Source organism: Polypterus senegalus, chromosome 18 (genome assembly GCF_016835505.1).
Source record: "Polypterus senegalus isolate Bchr_013 chromosome 18, ASM1683550v1, whole genome shotgun sequence".
Taxonomy (NCBI): Eukaryota; Metazoa; Chordata; class Cladistia; order Polypteriformes; family Polypteridae; genus Polypterus; species Polypterus senegalus.
In genome coordinates this window covers 98,221,689-98,234,680 of record NC_053171.1, presented here as the reverse complement: position 1 = coordinate 98,234,680, position 12,992 = coordinate 98,221,689, and the positions used below count along the sequence as shown (strand labels likewise).

Below are 12,992 nucleotides of genomic sequence, written 5' to 3'. Positions count from 1 at the left end.
GCCAGGTGACATAAGGATATATAGTATTGGGCAAATCTAATATCAGATTTGACTAGTGTGTGTGAAATTCATACATTCGGAGTTCAGTAATAATTTCGGGCCACTGAACTGTCTTCAGTAAATTATAAAATTTAATATCAGATTTGTTTAAAGTTTAAAATGATAAGTGAGATTTTAGGACGATTGGGAAAGAAGTAAGTTTGGAAATTGAAAGGGGTTTAATATCATTTCAACTGCCACAGCGTGTGATTCTGGAGCCTGTATCCTGCAGAGGCCAGTTGCGATGTTCACATAAATTCCCCTGCATGCCGTCACCATGTAAGTCTATACACTACTGCCACCTCTGTTTGGATTATTGTAGCTGCAGCGTTACAGATGTCCACAGCTTTATAGTAATCAGAGTGTGCTTGTTAAATCTGTTGATAGCTTCCAGTATTATGCGTATCAGGGTATTCAGATCTTGGAAATATTCTATTTGCTTTCTGGATTGGATTTTTAAGGGATTATACTGGATTTTTACCAAGGCTGGTGGGTTATTTACAATACATGCTGTCAATCTGCGAACTGGATAAAGCTCTTCTGAATTCATAATAATACTGCATCTCAGTAGATAAAATGCTTTATTGAAAAGGAAAAAAAAAGTGACATTTATTATCTCATGGATATTTTTAATAAATGCTCTGACTGTCAGTGCACTGCGATGTTTTCCCTTCCATAAAAGGCAGAAAATGCATATTTTAGTGAGTGGATGACACAGAAAAGCCAGGTAGATCACAGCATTTATTTTCTAATTGTTTGTAGTTTTTCAATAGGTCATTGTATTGTTTTATCCTTTCACCAAGAGAATGTGATTGAAAATGATAAACTTGGGGGTAAATAGATTTTATAGACAAACACAACAGACTGACAGTCTTTATCACTACAGACATATGCGTCTCCTCTCCACTTGTGGATCATGTGCCCTGTTATGGCATTAATATGAAACAAGCCAGATTCAGATCAAATTTTCATTATGACAATTTAGAAATGCCAGCTGTGACAGCTCAGTGCCAATTTGGCTGGCATATAACATTAAAAACTGTGCTAAATGCAGTAAGAAAAAAAAAAATACTGTTTTTGTATGCCGATGATTATTAACCCCATACAATAGATGTTGAAACTTTTTTTTTTTAGTTTTTTTTTTTCCGTGTCATAATTAATTTTCATGACTTTTCTCCTTTCTTGCAAATATAGAACATGCATCAGCATCAGTCAGGAATTTGGCATTACATCTTGTCATCTGTGACTAATGATCACAAATTGATGCGATCGATCAATCATGCACGACATAATCAGCATTTCGCATTTTAACCACAGGCCATCCATTAAGTCATCCTTTTGTCATTAATTTAATGTCACTTGGATGTCCACGGAGCTAGGGCAGACATAACAGTAATTAAATAGCAATAGCCAATATTAAGCAGTTTCCATGCAGTACTTATTTACTGGGGCGGAAAGATCAAGGTCAGGTGAGAGTGCCCAGATTTGTGCCATATCTACTTTACACAGAGTCATGGTGCCATGCTAAATGATCCATCCTTCACACGACGGTTTAAAATTAGAGGTCAAAACATAATTGTCATTTAGTTGTTTAGACCCACATAGCATACATTATAGAAGGGGTACAAACTTTAAAATAATAATTTAAAATGAAAGCAAAAATATAATCTAGAACGTGTTGGTGTTAGAGCCCACTGTTATAAACAAAGGATGACGTTGACTGGACTGTTAATCCACTTGATGGGTCGTCTACTGTAGCCTCGTCGTTAACTCTCTTGTGATGTCAAATCTGTGAAAGGCCCTATATACAGTAACATAAAAGTTGATGTGGTAAACCTAAAACTATCTTGTTTCAAAAACATCCCATGGTACCTATGTATCGACTTGCCTTTATTATCCATCCATTTTCTTAACCCACTTATTGAGGGCAGGGTCATGGAGAAGCTGGAGTTAAACCACCAAATATCTGGGGTGCAAGGCAGAGACAATTCCTGGGCAAACACACACACACACACACACACACACACACACACACACACAATGGCCAATTCATGTAACTCCAGGCAGGGAGCACCCAGGGCACGAACTCTGGTCTCCTTAGTACAAAGCAGCAGCACTGCCACTGTGCCACCAGGCTGCTCTTGATTAATGTTAATCGATTATGTTTATCTCTTTGTTAAGTCCATCCATCCATTATCCAACCCGCTATGTCCTGACTAGAGGGTCACGGGGTCTGCTGGAGCCAATCCCAGCCAACACAGGGTGCAAGGCAGGAAACAAACCCTGGACAGGGGGTGCCAGCCCACCGCAGCTTTTGTAAGTCGCTTACTTACTCATTTACTGCCAAGCAAGTAAATGAAAATGGGAAATATAAAAATGATTTTCTAAAGTTCCATAGGATATGATAGTATTCATAAATTGAGTAACTCATTAATTTACATATCGATAAGTCAATGACATTTAAACTGCAGACCCGTATGTTTTATTTTTGCAACAAAATGCATAACGACATGGGATGCCCCCCTTTTTTACAGTGTGCTTATACTGAGCACACACATTCACGTGTTAAAAGAGAATCCCAAATCTGATTAAATGAGCAGAGGAATGACTGGCACTGCCCACTCTTCAGCGTTTCTAGACATTGACCGGAACTGTTTATATTAATGGCTAACTAGCCAACAGGACTCAAAATGGATGGACAGATCAATCTTCAGATCATATTGGATGAACATATTGATGAGACAAAATTTCAAGGTCTGCTAATTGCAACACTTGTTGCTTGCATGTGAAGTTTATGCAAACTTTAAGTCATAATGAATATTTTAGAATATCACAGTTAGAATGCAGGCTCGGTTGGCAGTGTGGTGTTTCCATGTCCTCCTTGTGTCTGCATGGGCTTCCCATATTACGATGGCTTCTGGCTAAACTGTCCCTGTGCGGGTGACGGACTGTCTTCTGTCCCGGGTTGATTCCTGCCTTGCTCTTTGTGCAGCACAGGACGGATTTCTTTTTAATTATGTAATTGCTAGAGGTTTTTATTTAGAATGATACACAGAGCACGTAAGCTATACAGAGTATACCCAGTTCTCTTTACCTCTAACAATTCTGGGGATAATTTTCGATCTATGAGAGTTGGGAGATTGGAAAAGCATTTGAGATGCCACACGTGTATCTGTGTTAGTGTCGAGGTTTAGCTCTCATCAGAGACTGAATTTGTGCAGCTAGATTTTTCTCTGAGGACTAAAACTGCAGCCATAACCTCATACAGACAGGCACTTAAAAACGCCGCGCACAACCCACTCTCCCTTACATATTTTCTGCTCCTCACCTGTTAGTTCCACTTATTATCAACGACCACATTATATTAAAAGCTTTTCTTAGCTTGACCAACAGAGCAAAGTCTTCACTAATTGCACGTGCCAGAATGAATCCAATATTAGTATAACGATTAGGCAGTAAATGAGCTAAAGAGAAGAAAATCAGGCGGTGCTGTCTGTGCATTGGCTGCTTGTTTTCTTCATGATGTCTATAAAAAAATAAAACACATTTTTTTTTAAATCTTTCCTTCTTTCTCCCTAGTTTTGCTCAGCTTATATGTCTTTAATTATGCTTAGATTGGCTGCTGGAGCTATTTATTTTCAGTGATTTTTCTTTTTTCTTTTTTTTCATACAGTTGATTCAAACTTAAATAGTGCTTAATAGTCCAACGTGAACTGCAGCTGCAAAAACAAGCATATCCCCCCTTGCTTGCTCATTCAAGAGATCAATAAAAAGGTGCCTTCCTTCTTTTTCTCAATTTTCTTTGGTTTAATCTGGAGAGTCAACGTTATTTATTTACTTGTTTTTTAACGTTTTTTCCATGTGCATGTGGGATTCCTCAGGGGACTCCATTTTGCCTCTTCCCCCTGCTGAAATACTTGCAGTCAGGGCATTTTGTGACTCTCATCTGACCCTAAGCTGAATGTGTGGGTGTGATGGAATGGCAGCTGCTGGCTCCTGCCGTAGGCCCATCAGTGCCAAGGTAGGTTGCGTCCCCTGTAATGGAAAATTGGGATCAAAATTGGATGGATGTAAAACTAAAACCAGGTACTGTACACCCTAAAAAATCAAGGGGCCAATAAAGGTGCCAAAGTGGCTCTTCAGACCATTTTTGATTCCTAAAAGAACCATCCACATGAAGGCTCCAGAAAGAACCTTTATTTATTTCAATCTGCAACAGGCTCCATAAATAACCACGAATAGATGGCAACAGATGGGTGAAATACCAATGGGTCCCTGATTTTAAAGGGACACTCGCTGAAGACAAGAATGCAGGCTAAGTTTGGGTTTTCTTGATCTGTTATCATCCTGCCTATAAAGATTTCTGCTTTGTCCACATATTATGAACTTTTTCAAAGCGCAAAGAACCCATTTCATTTACAAAGAACTCTTCTGAGAATAAAATGGTTCTTTGTCAAGCACAGGGTTGTACGAGGCCCAGTATAGTGCAGTAAAGATCAATTCATTCTTAGCGTGTAGAAAAAAATAACTAAGAAATACCAGAAGAACCATCCAATTTGTGCTTGGAAAGAGGTGTGCTTTGATGATTATCCATTATCCAACCCGCCACATCCCAACGGGGGTCCGCTGGAGCCAATCCCAGCCAACACAGGGCGCAAGGCAGGAAACAAACCCCGGGCAGGGTGGCAGCACACCACAGGGCACACACACACACACCAGGGATAATTTAGGATCGCCAATGCACCTCACCTGCATGTCTTTGAACTGTGGGAGGAAACTCACGCAGACACGGGGACAACATGCAGACTCCACACAGGAAGGACCTGGGAAGTGAACCCTTAGGGTCTCCGAACTGCGAGGCGGCAGTGCTACCCACTGAGCTACCGTGCTGCCTAGTAGATATTCCATCCCATCCATTTTCTAACCCGCTGAATCCGAATACAGGGTCACGGGGGTCTGCTGGAGCCAATCCCAGCCAACACAGGGCACAAGGCAGGAACCAATCCTGGGCAGGGTGCCAACCCACCGCAGCCTAGTAGATATTATATTAAATTATATTATATTAGTCAGTCAGTCATTATCAAGCCCACTATATACTAACTACAGGGTCACAGGGGTCTGCTGGAGCCAATCCCAGCCAACACAGGGCACAAGGCAGGAAACAAACCCCAGGCAGGGTGCCAGCCCACCGCAGGACGCACACACACACACCCACTAGGGACAATTTAGGATCGCCAATGCACCTAACCTGCATGTCTTTGGGAGGAAACCCACGCAGACACGGGGAGAACATGCAAACTCCACGCAGGGAGGACCCGGGAAGCGAACCCTTAAGGGTCTCTGAACTGCGAGGTGGCAGCGCTACCCACTGCGCCACCGTGCTGCCTTGATGATTATTATTATTTTTATTTTGAGTAAGACATGAGCCTACCTAATTTATTAAATGGCACACAAGGCTCCACAATTCATTTTGAACCAACCCTGACATAGACATTTTTAGGTGTGTCCATGTCCTGTTCTAAAATTCGCCCCCCACCCTCCGGTCATAAATGAGCACAAAATGAAGAAAAACTTAAAAAGGTTCTCGAAATTAGTGGGTGGGTATGGCGGCCTCCTGCTGTCCCAGAACAGAGAGAGAGTGAAGAAAGTAGCCTCTGTTACACTTTTTCATGCTGAAAATCTTGTCTCACTTTGCCCTTCTTTGATGCATCTGGCTCTGGCGTTAGAAGAGTCTGACGGACTAGTGACAGGACATTTCGTCACAGCCCCTCCACCAGACCCGTCAACCATTTGTTATTTATTATACTTGTTGACTGATGTATTCTGTTGGGCTGGAGTGATCTTTCACTTATTTCGTTTACTTGAGTGTGCTATATATATATATATATATATATATATATATATATATATATATATATATATATATATATATATATACAGTACGCGTGTGTAAAGGTTTTGAAGATTCCAATTGAAATCAGTGCATTTGGTATTTTTTATAAGGTTATGACCTGAAAAGTAAAGTAAAGTTGAGAAGATGATGTAATAGAATATCCTGGGCCATCCCTCTAAATGTCCATGTAGGTGTGTTTAAGAGCGCTGATGCGGAGTTGTGGAAGGATCGGTGCAGTAAATCTCGCATTGCTGAATGAAACGTGTAAGTTTCATAGGTGAGCATTAGACTTCCGAATGTATTAAAGCACTCATTCGGCTCCTGCTCCTTTTAACTACTGTCTTGCAGTACAAGAAGAGGTAAAGTGTGAACATCTCTAGGCGTTTAGCCTTTTAATGGTGCCCCCCGCGTTTCACGCTTGTGGAAAGGGAGGGACAGAATGAGAAAAGGAGAGAGAGAGAGAGAGAGAGAGAGAGACAGAGAGGAGAGGAGAAGAGAAGGCAGTGGAGAGATCGCTATCTACTGAATTCATTACTGTAAACATCTCCCAGGGGTTCCAAGGGGAAAGGCAAGTCTTACATTAGCAGTAAGCAATCAAATCTGAGACATTATTATTGGAGTATCAGGCAGCAATCAGAGGAAACGCACGCATAGCGCTTGGGACACACAGGGAGAGGGAGCAAGAAGTCTCCACAGCTTTTGCCTAATGTAATCCTTTAATCTCTTGAAGGAGCGCACGGCAGAAGGGAGAGGAGAAACAGCACGCATCGAGACCGAGAATGATTCTTGTGTGGAAAGACGGAGCGGCGTGACCGAGACGCGGCTGAGCCTGGGCTCCGCAGGACTGAGCGGTCATGCAGCCCGCGGAGCGCGGAGCCGCTGCGCTGCACAGAGGCAGCCCGAGTCGCGCAAGCGGGGGACTGCCAGCACCCTGGGATGTGGCGCTTATCTCCAGCGCATAGAGCGACTGGCCGCAGTCACTGCTTACTGAGAGCGGAGAGGGCTTTAAAGTTCTCAGATATGAAAAGGACTACAAAACATTTCAAGGTAATGTGTGTTTCCACTTCATCTATTTTATATTCGTCATCATTCAACCTGACACCTTGCATTTTATTCCCAGATCTCGCTGAGACTTCAGATTCTTCAGTTTAGTCCTGCGTGTGCTTTTACGGGGTTGAACGCGTGAAGTCATTCAAGTTATAATAAGGACGGTTTTGGGAGTCAGGTGACAAAGCTCTCTCTATATATTATATAATCTTAAAAAAAAAAAAAAAACACGGGACGCTGTATTAAGTATTGCTTTAAAGTTGGCATATTGTTAGTCGGATAAAAATCATCGATACAGCCTTGTACTGGAATATACAATTGGGAACAAGAGATGTGCATTGCATGCAGCAGCCTGAGTAATGCCAATAGTTAAAAAAAATCCATTTATTCTGCACACTACTGCGTCATTGCGAAGATTCTTTTTTAATAATCCTAGAGTACGTACACCTATGTCAGATTATGACAAATCGATGCACGATTTGCAACTTTGAACTGTTTTTAATTGTCACATTTGCAAGCTGAACATGTAGGTCGCACAGAATCTTTCAAAACTGAACCGATCATTCTTAAAAATTAACCCCGGCATAGTTCCTGTTTGACCATATGCTTTTCCCAGCACTGAAATCGCTGTATTATTTCTGTCTTAAAATAATAAAAAGAGACAGTAAATATAGCTGGAACCTTTCGTCATTGTTATCATGTTAGTGCATAGATACTAATATATGCGCTTTATTTAAATGCCTTCATCCATGTACCTGGCAAAATATTCATTACGGGGAAAATGTTTTGGGAAGCCTGGGTAGAAAATTGAATTGCATAAAATGAAAACTTACATACAAATCCTAGCCGTTTTAGTTTGGAGAATGCCTGGAATAAAGAGGGGTTTTTGTTCCAATAAAGGATAGTTTGCATTTTAAATCAGACTGCCATGCTAATGCCAGTGGCCTGCCTCTCAGCTGCCTATGAAGACAATTCACTGTTCAGAAACATATTGATGGATTGATGCTGATAGGTATGAAGAATGGTTCAATTGTGAACCCCTGTCAAAGACTCTGCTTTCCAGGTTTCTCGATGCTCTGTAAATTTATATGTCTATGGATGCATATAATGCCAATAAGTAATTTACTACTTATTAATTTTTAATTGCAGTGCTAATTAACTTGGACAAATCAGTTTGCCCAAGAGAAAATTTAATAGGAGGAAAAGAAAATCAAATGTAAACTGGTTTAGGTCAACAGCTTTGTTGATTTGACCTTGCACACACTCGTTGGCACTATATATTCTCACAAAGAAACGGTATATTTATCATAACTTTCAGTGCTCGTCTGACAGCTAAATTGCCAAGCTCTCCAATCTGCTTTTTGTTGACTGGTTCTGTTTGTCATACCAAGGTTTCATAAGAAGTTAGCTTCGTGGCCATTTGTTTAAAAGGTGCCATCTTCTGGATCACATCATATTATAGGAAGGAATATTTGAAAAAGGAAAAATGTCATTAAGATAGCTGTCAGTTGCACAGGGGAGACAGATTAAATATATTGTAAAGCACCGCTTAGAATATTAAAAATTTATCAATATTAAATATTCTAAAGGCACTTATTGGAGAATTATATTCAAACTAAATTAAATCTGATATGATCAGTTGATGCTGTTTTCTTCTTGATTTTTTTTTTTTTTACGACAGAACATATTTGAAGTTATAGATGTATTTTCACATGGCTGAGGCCTGAGGCTGGTGCTATAGAGATGCGTCAATTCTTATAGAATTTGACAGGCTGAAAAATTTCAGTTCCTTCTGTTCGATGCCAACCTTTACCAATTTTTTAAATAGCACAGTATCTTCTTCATGTAGGAAACCATTATAAAGTCTTTACGCTCTATGAAATTTAATTAGTTTTCACTGTTAACTATGGTAGGCTTTCTTTCTTTCTTTCTTTCTTTCTTTTTAATAATTGCTAACTTTATTTTGAATTGCATCAGAGGAACAAGTTTAAGCTTATTGACGGCTTATTTCAAAACATGACTTGCTTCATTGAATTAGTCAATTTGTTAAGCAGTATGTTCTTGAAAACAACAAAAAAGGAGAGCCAACAGCCCAAATTAAACTCTTTGAATTGACTACAAGAGAGGCTTGTTTAATCTCTTTTATTATTACTACTTTAAAATAATTCTTCAGATGTAAATGAAGATTGCAGCAGGTTGCTTTTTGATGGTCTTTACACCGATAATGACTGTATCACTTTGTTTTATCATTTGTATGCACAATCTGTGGAGAGCTTTGTTAAAATACACATCCCATACAAAGCATTTTTTTAGGAAATAGTTGAAATGTCGATTCCATAATTCAAACAGATTTGTCTGCACGTTTTGTAAATTATTTATAGCCTCTTTTATTTTATTTCAATAGGTTTTGGACCCAAATGTCAAGTCCGAAGGAGGCTAACTCTGTCAAGGATCAGCAGTGTGTGACGAGCTAGCAATACAGTGGGAGTCCTGCATGATAAACCTGCTGGGTATTTCCGATGTCTCTCTGTGCTGCATGATTTTAAATTGGCCCTTGCCTGGCTGAAAGCAAAATGATGAGCTATGCTATCATCTGATATCCAAGCATGGATGGAGTCAGTCAGAAGAGCAACGCAAGTTAATGAGACTATTGCTCTTGTATTTGGAGCTTAGGACAAGCAATTACAGAAGGATTACTTTGACTTTTTCAACATAGCATATTTACTGGAGAAGTAAGCATCACTGTTCCAAGTTTAAGACATTGTGTTTTTCGGGATTTTGGTACTATTTCTCTATATTATTTTGTTTTGTTTTTTTATCCCTTTGTTTTTCCAGAAATTGAACAACAAAAAAAAAATAATACTGATTCCCTCCATCTTTAAGAGATGGAGTTTCAGACGCGTCTGTGGAATAAAGACTGGGTGTCCTTTTTAAAATCATGGATAACCATTCTCTTAGGCCTCCATATTCAGTTTTATCGGGCAGCTTCTTGTCCACAAGAGTGCCGTTGTGACAAAACGTTTGTTTATTGTAATGAGCGGAGCTTGACGTCAGTGCCTCTTGGAATACAGGAGGGTTACAAGACTCTCTACCTCCACAATAACCAAATCAACAATGCTGGATTTCCTGTTGAGCTGCACAATATTGTTTCCGTGGACACGGTTTACTTGTATGGGAACCAGCTTGATGAGTTCCCCATGAACTTGCCCAGAAATGTACGGGTGCTCCACTTACAGGAAAATAATATTCAGACTATCTCTAGAGCAGCTCTTGCCCAGTTGTTAAAACTTGAAGAGCTGCATCTAGACGATAATTCCATCTCCACCGTTGGAATTGAAGAGGCTGCATTTCGGGAAGCCATTAGCCTTAAACTTTTATTTTTGTCTAAAAACCATTTAAGCAGTGTGCCAATTGGTCTGCCACTTGATCTCATCGAGATCAGACTCGATGAAAACAGAATAGCTACCATTTCTGACCAAGCATTTCAAAATGTGACAAAGCTTGAACGCTTAATTTTAGATGGCAATCTTTTGACTAATGAGGGTATAGCCAGGGGAACCTTCAAGCCTTTGGTCAAGCTAGTAGAACTTGCAATGGCTCGGAATTCCCTCACGGTACCTCCACCTGACCTTCCTGGAGACTTGTTAGAGCGACTCAGCTTGCAGGATAATCAGATGACAGAGATCCCAGTAGCAACCTTTTCCAATCTGCATCAGCTGCAGAAACTGGATATTTCAAATAACCTTCTGCAGTCGCTCACACCTGGGGTCTTTGATGGGCTTACCAACTTGAAACAGCTCACTGTTCGAAACAACTTGTGGTTCTGCGATTGCAACATTAAATGGGTCACCGATTGGCTAAAATCTTTACCGTCAGCGTTAAATGTCCGCGGGTTCATGTGCCACAAGCCCGAGAGAGTTCGGGGTATGGTGATCAGAGAGCTCAATATGAATTTAATCATGTGCCCCAGCACTACAGCTTCGTTAAGTCCATCTTCAACCGCTCCCAGTTTCCTCACCACTCTTGGTTCCACTCCCGTTTCCTCAACAGCTGTTGCATTTCCTGGCAATCCTGACCTGCTTCCACCTTCAGGTACGACAGCTTCGACAAGTTCCCCACTGCCTGAAGTCGAGAATGAAAGAAGGACTAACGTGCCTCCACAGGATGTAATTCAGATCTCTTTTACTTTTGTGAATGACTCGTGCATTCAAGTCAGTTGGACGTCTGTTTTTCTAGTGACAGCCTTCAAGGTCACGTGGGTTAAAATGGGTCACAGCTTGACGGGGGATATCGTACAAGAGAAGGTGGTCAGTGGGGAGCATCAGAGGATAAGCCTGGTAAACTTGGAGCCAAAATCCACATATCGCATTTGTATAATCCCCTTAGATGCTTTTAATAACTATCGTCCAGGGGATGATACTGTATGTTCGGTGGCCACCACTAAACCTGCTGCTTTTAATTCTAACAATAAGGCTTCGGGGCCAGAGCAAGCTACTCAACAGAACCCAAACTCTCCCTTCCTCCTGGCCGGTTTAATAGGAGGTGCTGTAATCATCGTCCTGGTTGTTTTGCTAAGCATATTCTGTTGGCACATGCACAAGAAAGGAGGTTATGCCTCCTCTAAGTGGAAATACAACCGAGGGCGCAGAAAAGATGACTACTGTGAAGCTGGAACTAAAAAGGATAATTCTATCCTGGAAATGACTGAAACAAGTTTTCAGATAGTGTCTCTGAATAATGAACAGTTTGTGAAAGGAGATTTCAGAATACAACCCCTGTATGCACCAAACGGAGACATTGGCTTCAGAGACTGTCATATAGGGAACAACATTACGTACTGCAAGGGTAGCGTTCCAGATGTCGAATTCTGCCACACATGATAATTTGCCTCTTTGTAATAATTATTACATTTGATATGTGTGTATGTGTGTGTGTGTGTGTGTGTGTGTGTGCGTGTGCATGTGTGTATGTGCATATGTATAATATACATTTACACACACACACACGTATATATATATATATATATATATATAAATATATATAGTATATATGGTTTCTCAGCTTTGTCTGCTGTCTAATTTATACTGTGGACTATACCTTGGACAAACTGCTATCTTTTCTATAACTTAGTAAAAAAAAAGGTAAAAAGAAAAAAAATAATAAATTTTATATTTTGTTGGTTTTCAAGTATTGCTATATATGAATTTTTACAGTAAGACCTCCCTAGCTTCTTCTAATATATTATGTTTTTTCTGCTGAAACGTAAGAAATGCATTGCATTTTTGAACCACAGAAGCATTGTGTGCCTTTACGCCAGACAGTAAATGGCAACATCACTGGTGAAGAAACAAATGTGCAGTCATTTAACCCTCCGTTTTTTGCCAAAGCAGTAAAATGTTAATAATCTCTTGATTTGCTACATTAGATCGAACGTTGGGCCTGCGTCATCCTGACAGCTTCGCTTGTTTGAATGTGTGAGCTGGCTGTGAATGAGACTTAGCACCATCACATTCTCCACATGTCATTGAAAAGAACGCTTGGGACACGTACAGTACATAGAGCAACACATCTAGACATGTGAGCATCATGGGCCACCAGGTGGCATCTGGTATTGATCTGTGGGAAGGAAGCAGTAATTTCACACCGGAGCTTTCAATCACGGGGCAGGAAAGAGTCATGATGATGGCCAGCTGGCAATTAAAGAGCCAGAAAACAAGCAACGTTCGAACCATATATACGTTTATGAAACGGGAAGCAAGGCATGGAAACCACTGTCTGAGGATCATTCGCCCTATTGTGGGAGTTAAAAAGCTCTTTAAACAAAGCAGTCGCTCCTGTCACTTCATCAATCTGGAGCTTTTAAGAAATTAGTTACTGCAAACATTACTCTACTGTCCAGTTACTGCCTGCATTTATTCACCCAAATACACACACAAACAAAACTGTCCATTAAATTAATGCTGCGTTAAAGCAAAAGCAAAAAAGTCTTTGATGCGCATTCTAGTTTTATCTT

General features: G+C 40.4%; 1 protein-coding gene across 5 annotated transcripts in view; it reads left to right on the top strand.

The window, feature by feature from the left end:
- Window positions 1–11,949, top strand: part of si:dkey-87k14.1 (leucine-rich repeat transmembrane protein FLRT2) — an 84,683-nt gene extending 72,734 nt beyond the window's left edge. The window contains exons 2-4 of one of the 5 annotated variants that reach the window (XM_039741061.1): window positions 3,713–3,813; window positions 6,663–6,979; window positions 9,384–11,949. In XM_039741061.1, coding sequence (XP_039596995.1) covers window positions 9,865–11,859 — 1,995 coding nt within the window. In that variant the 5' untranslated portion in view covers window positions 3,713–3,813; window positions 6,663–6,979; window positions 9,384–9,864 and the 3' untranslated portion in view covers window positions 11,860–11,949. Of the gene's footprint in view, window positions 1–3,712; window positions 3,814–3,846; window positions 4,061–6,000; window positions 6,210–6,232; window positions 6,292–6,662; window positions 6,980–9,383 lie in introns of those variants that run through there. The other 4 variants (XM_039741066.1, XM_039741064.1, XM_039741065.1 and 1 more) reach the window with 4 other exon arrangements.
- The last annotated feature ends 1,043 nt before the right edge of the window (window positions 11,950–12,992 follow it).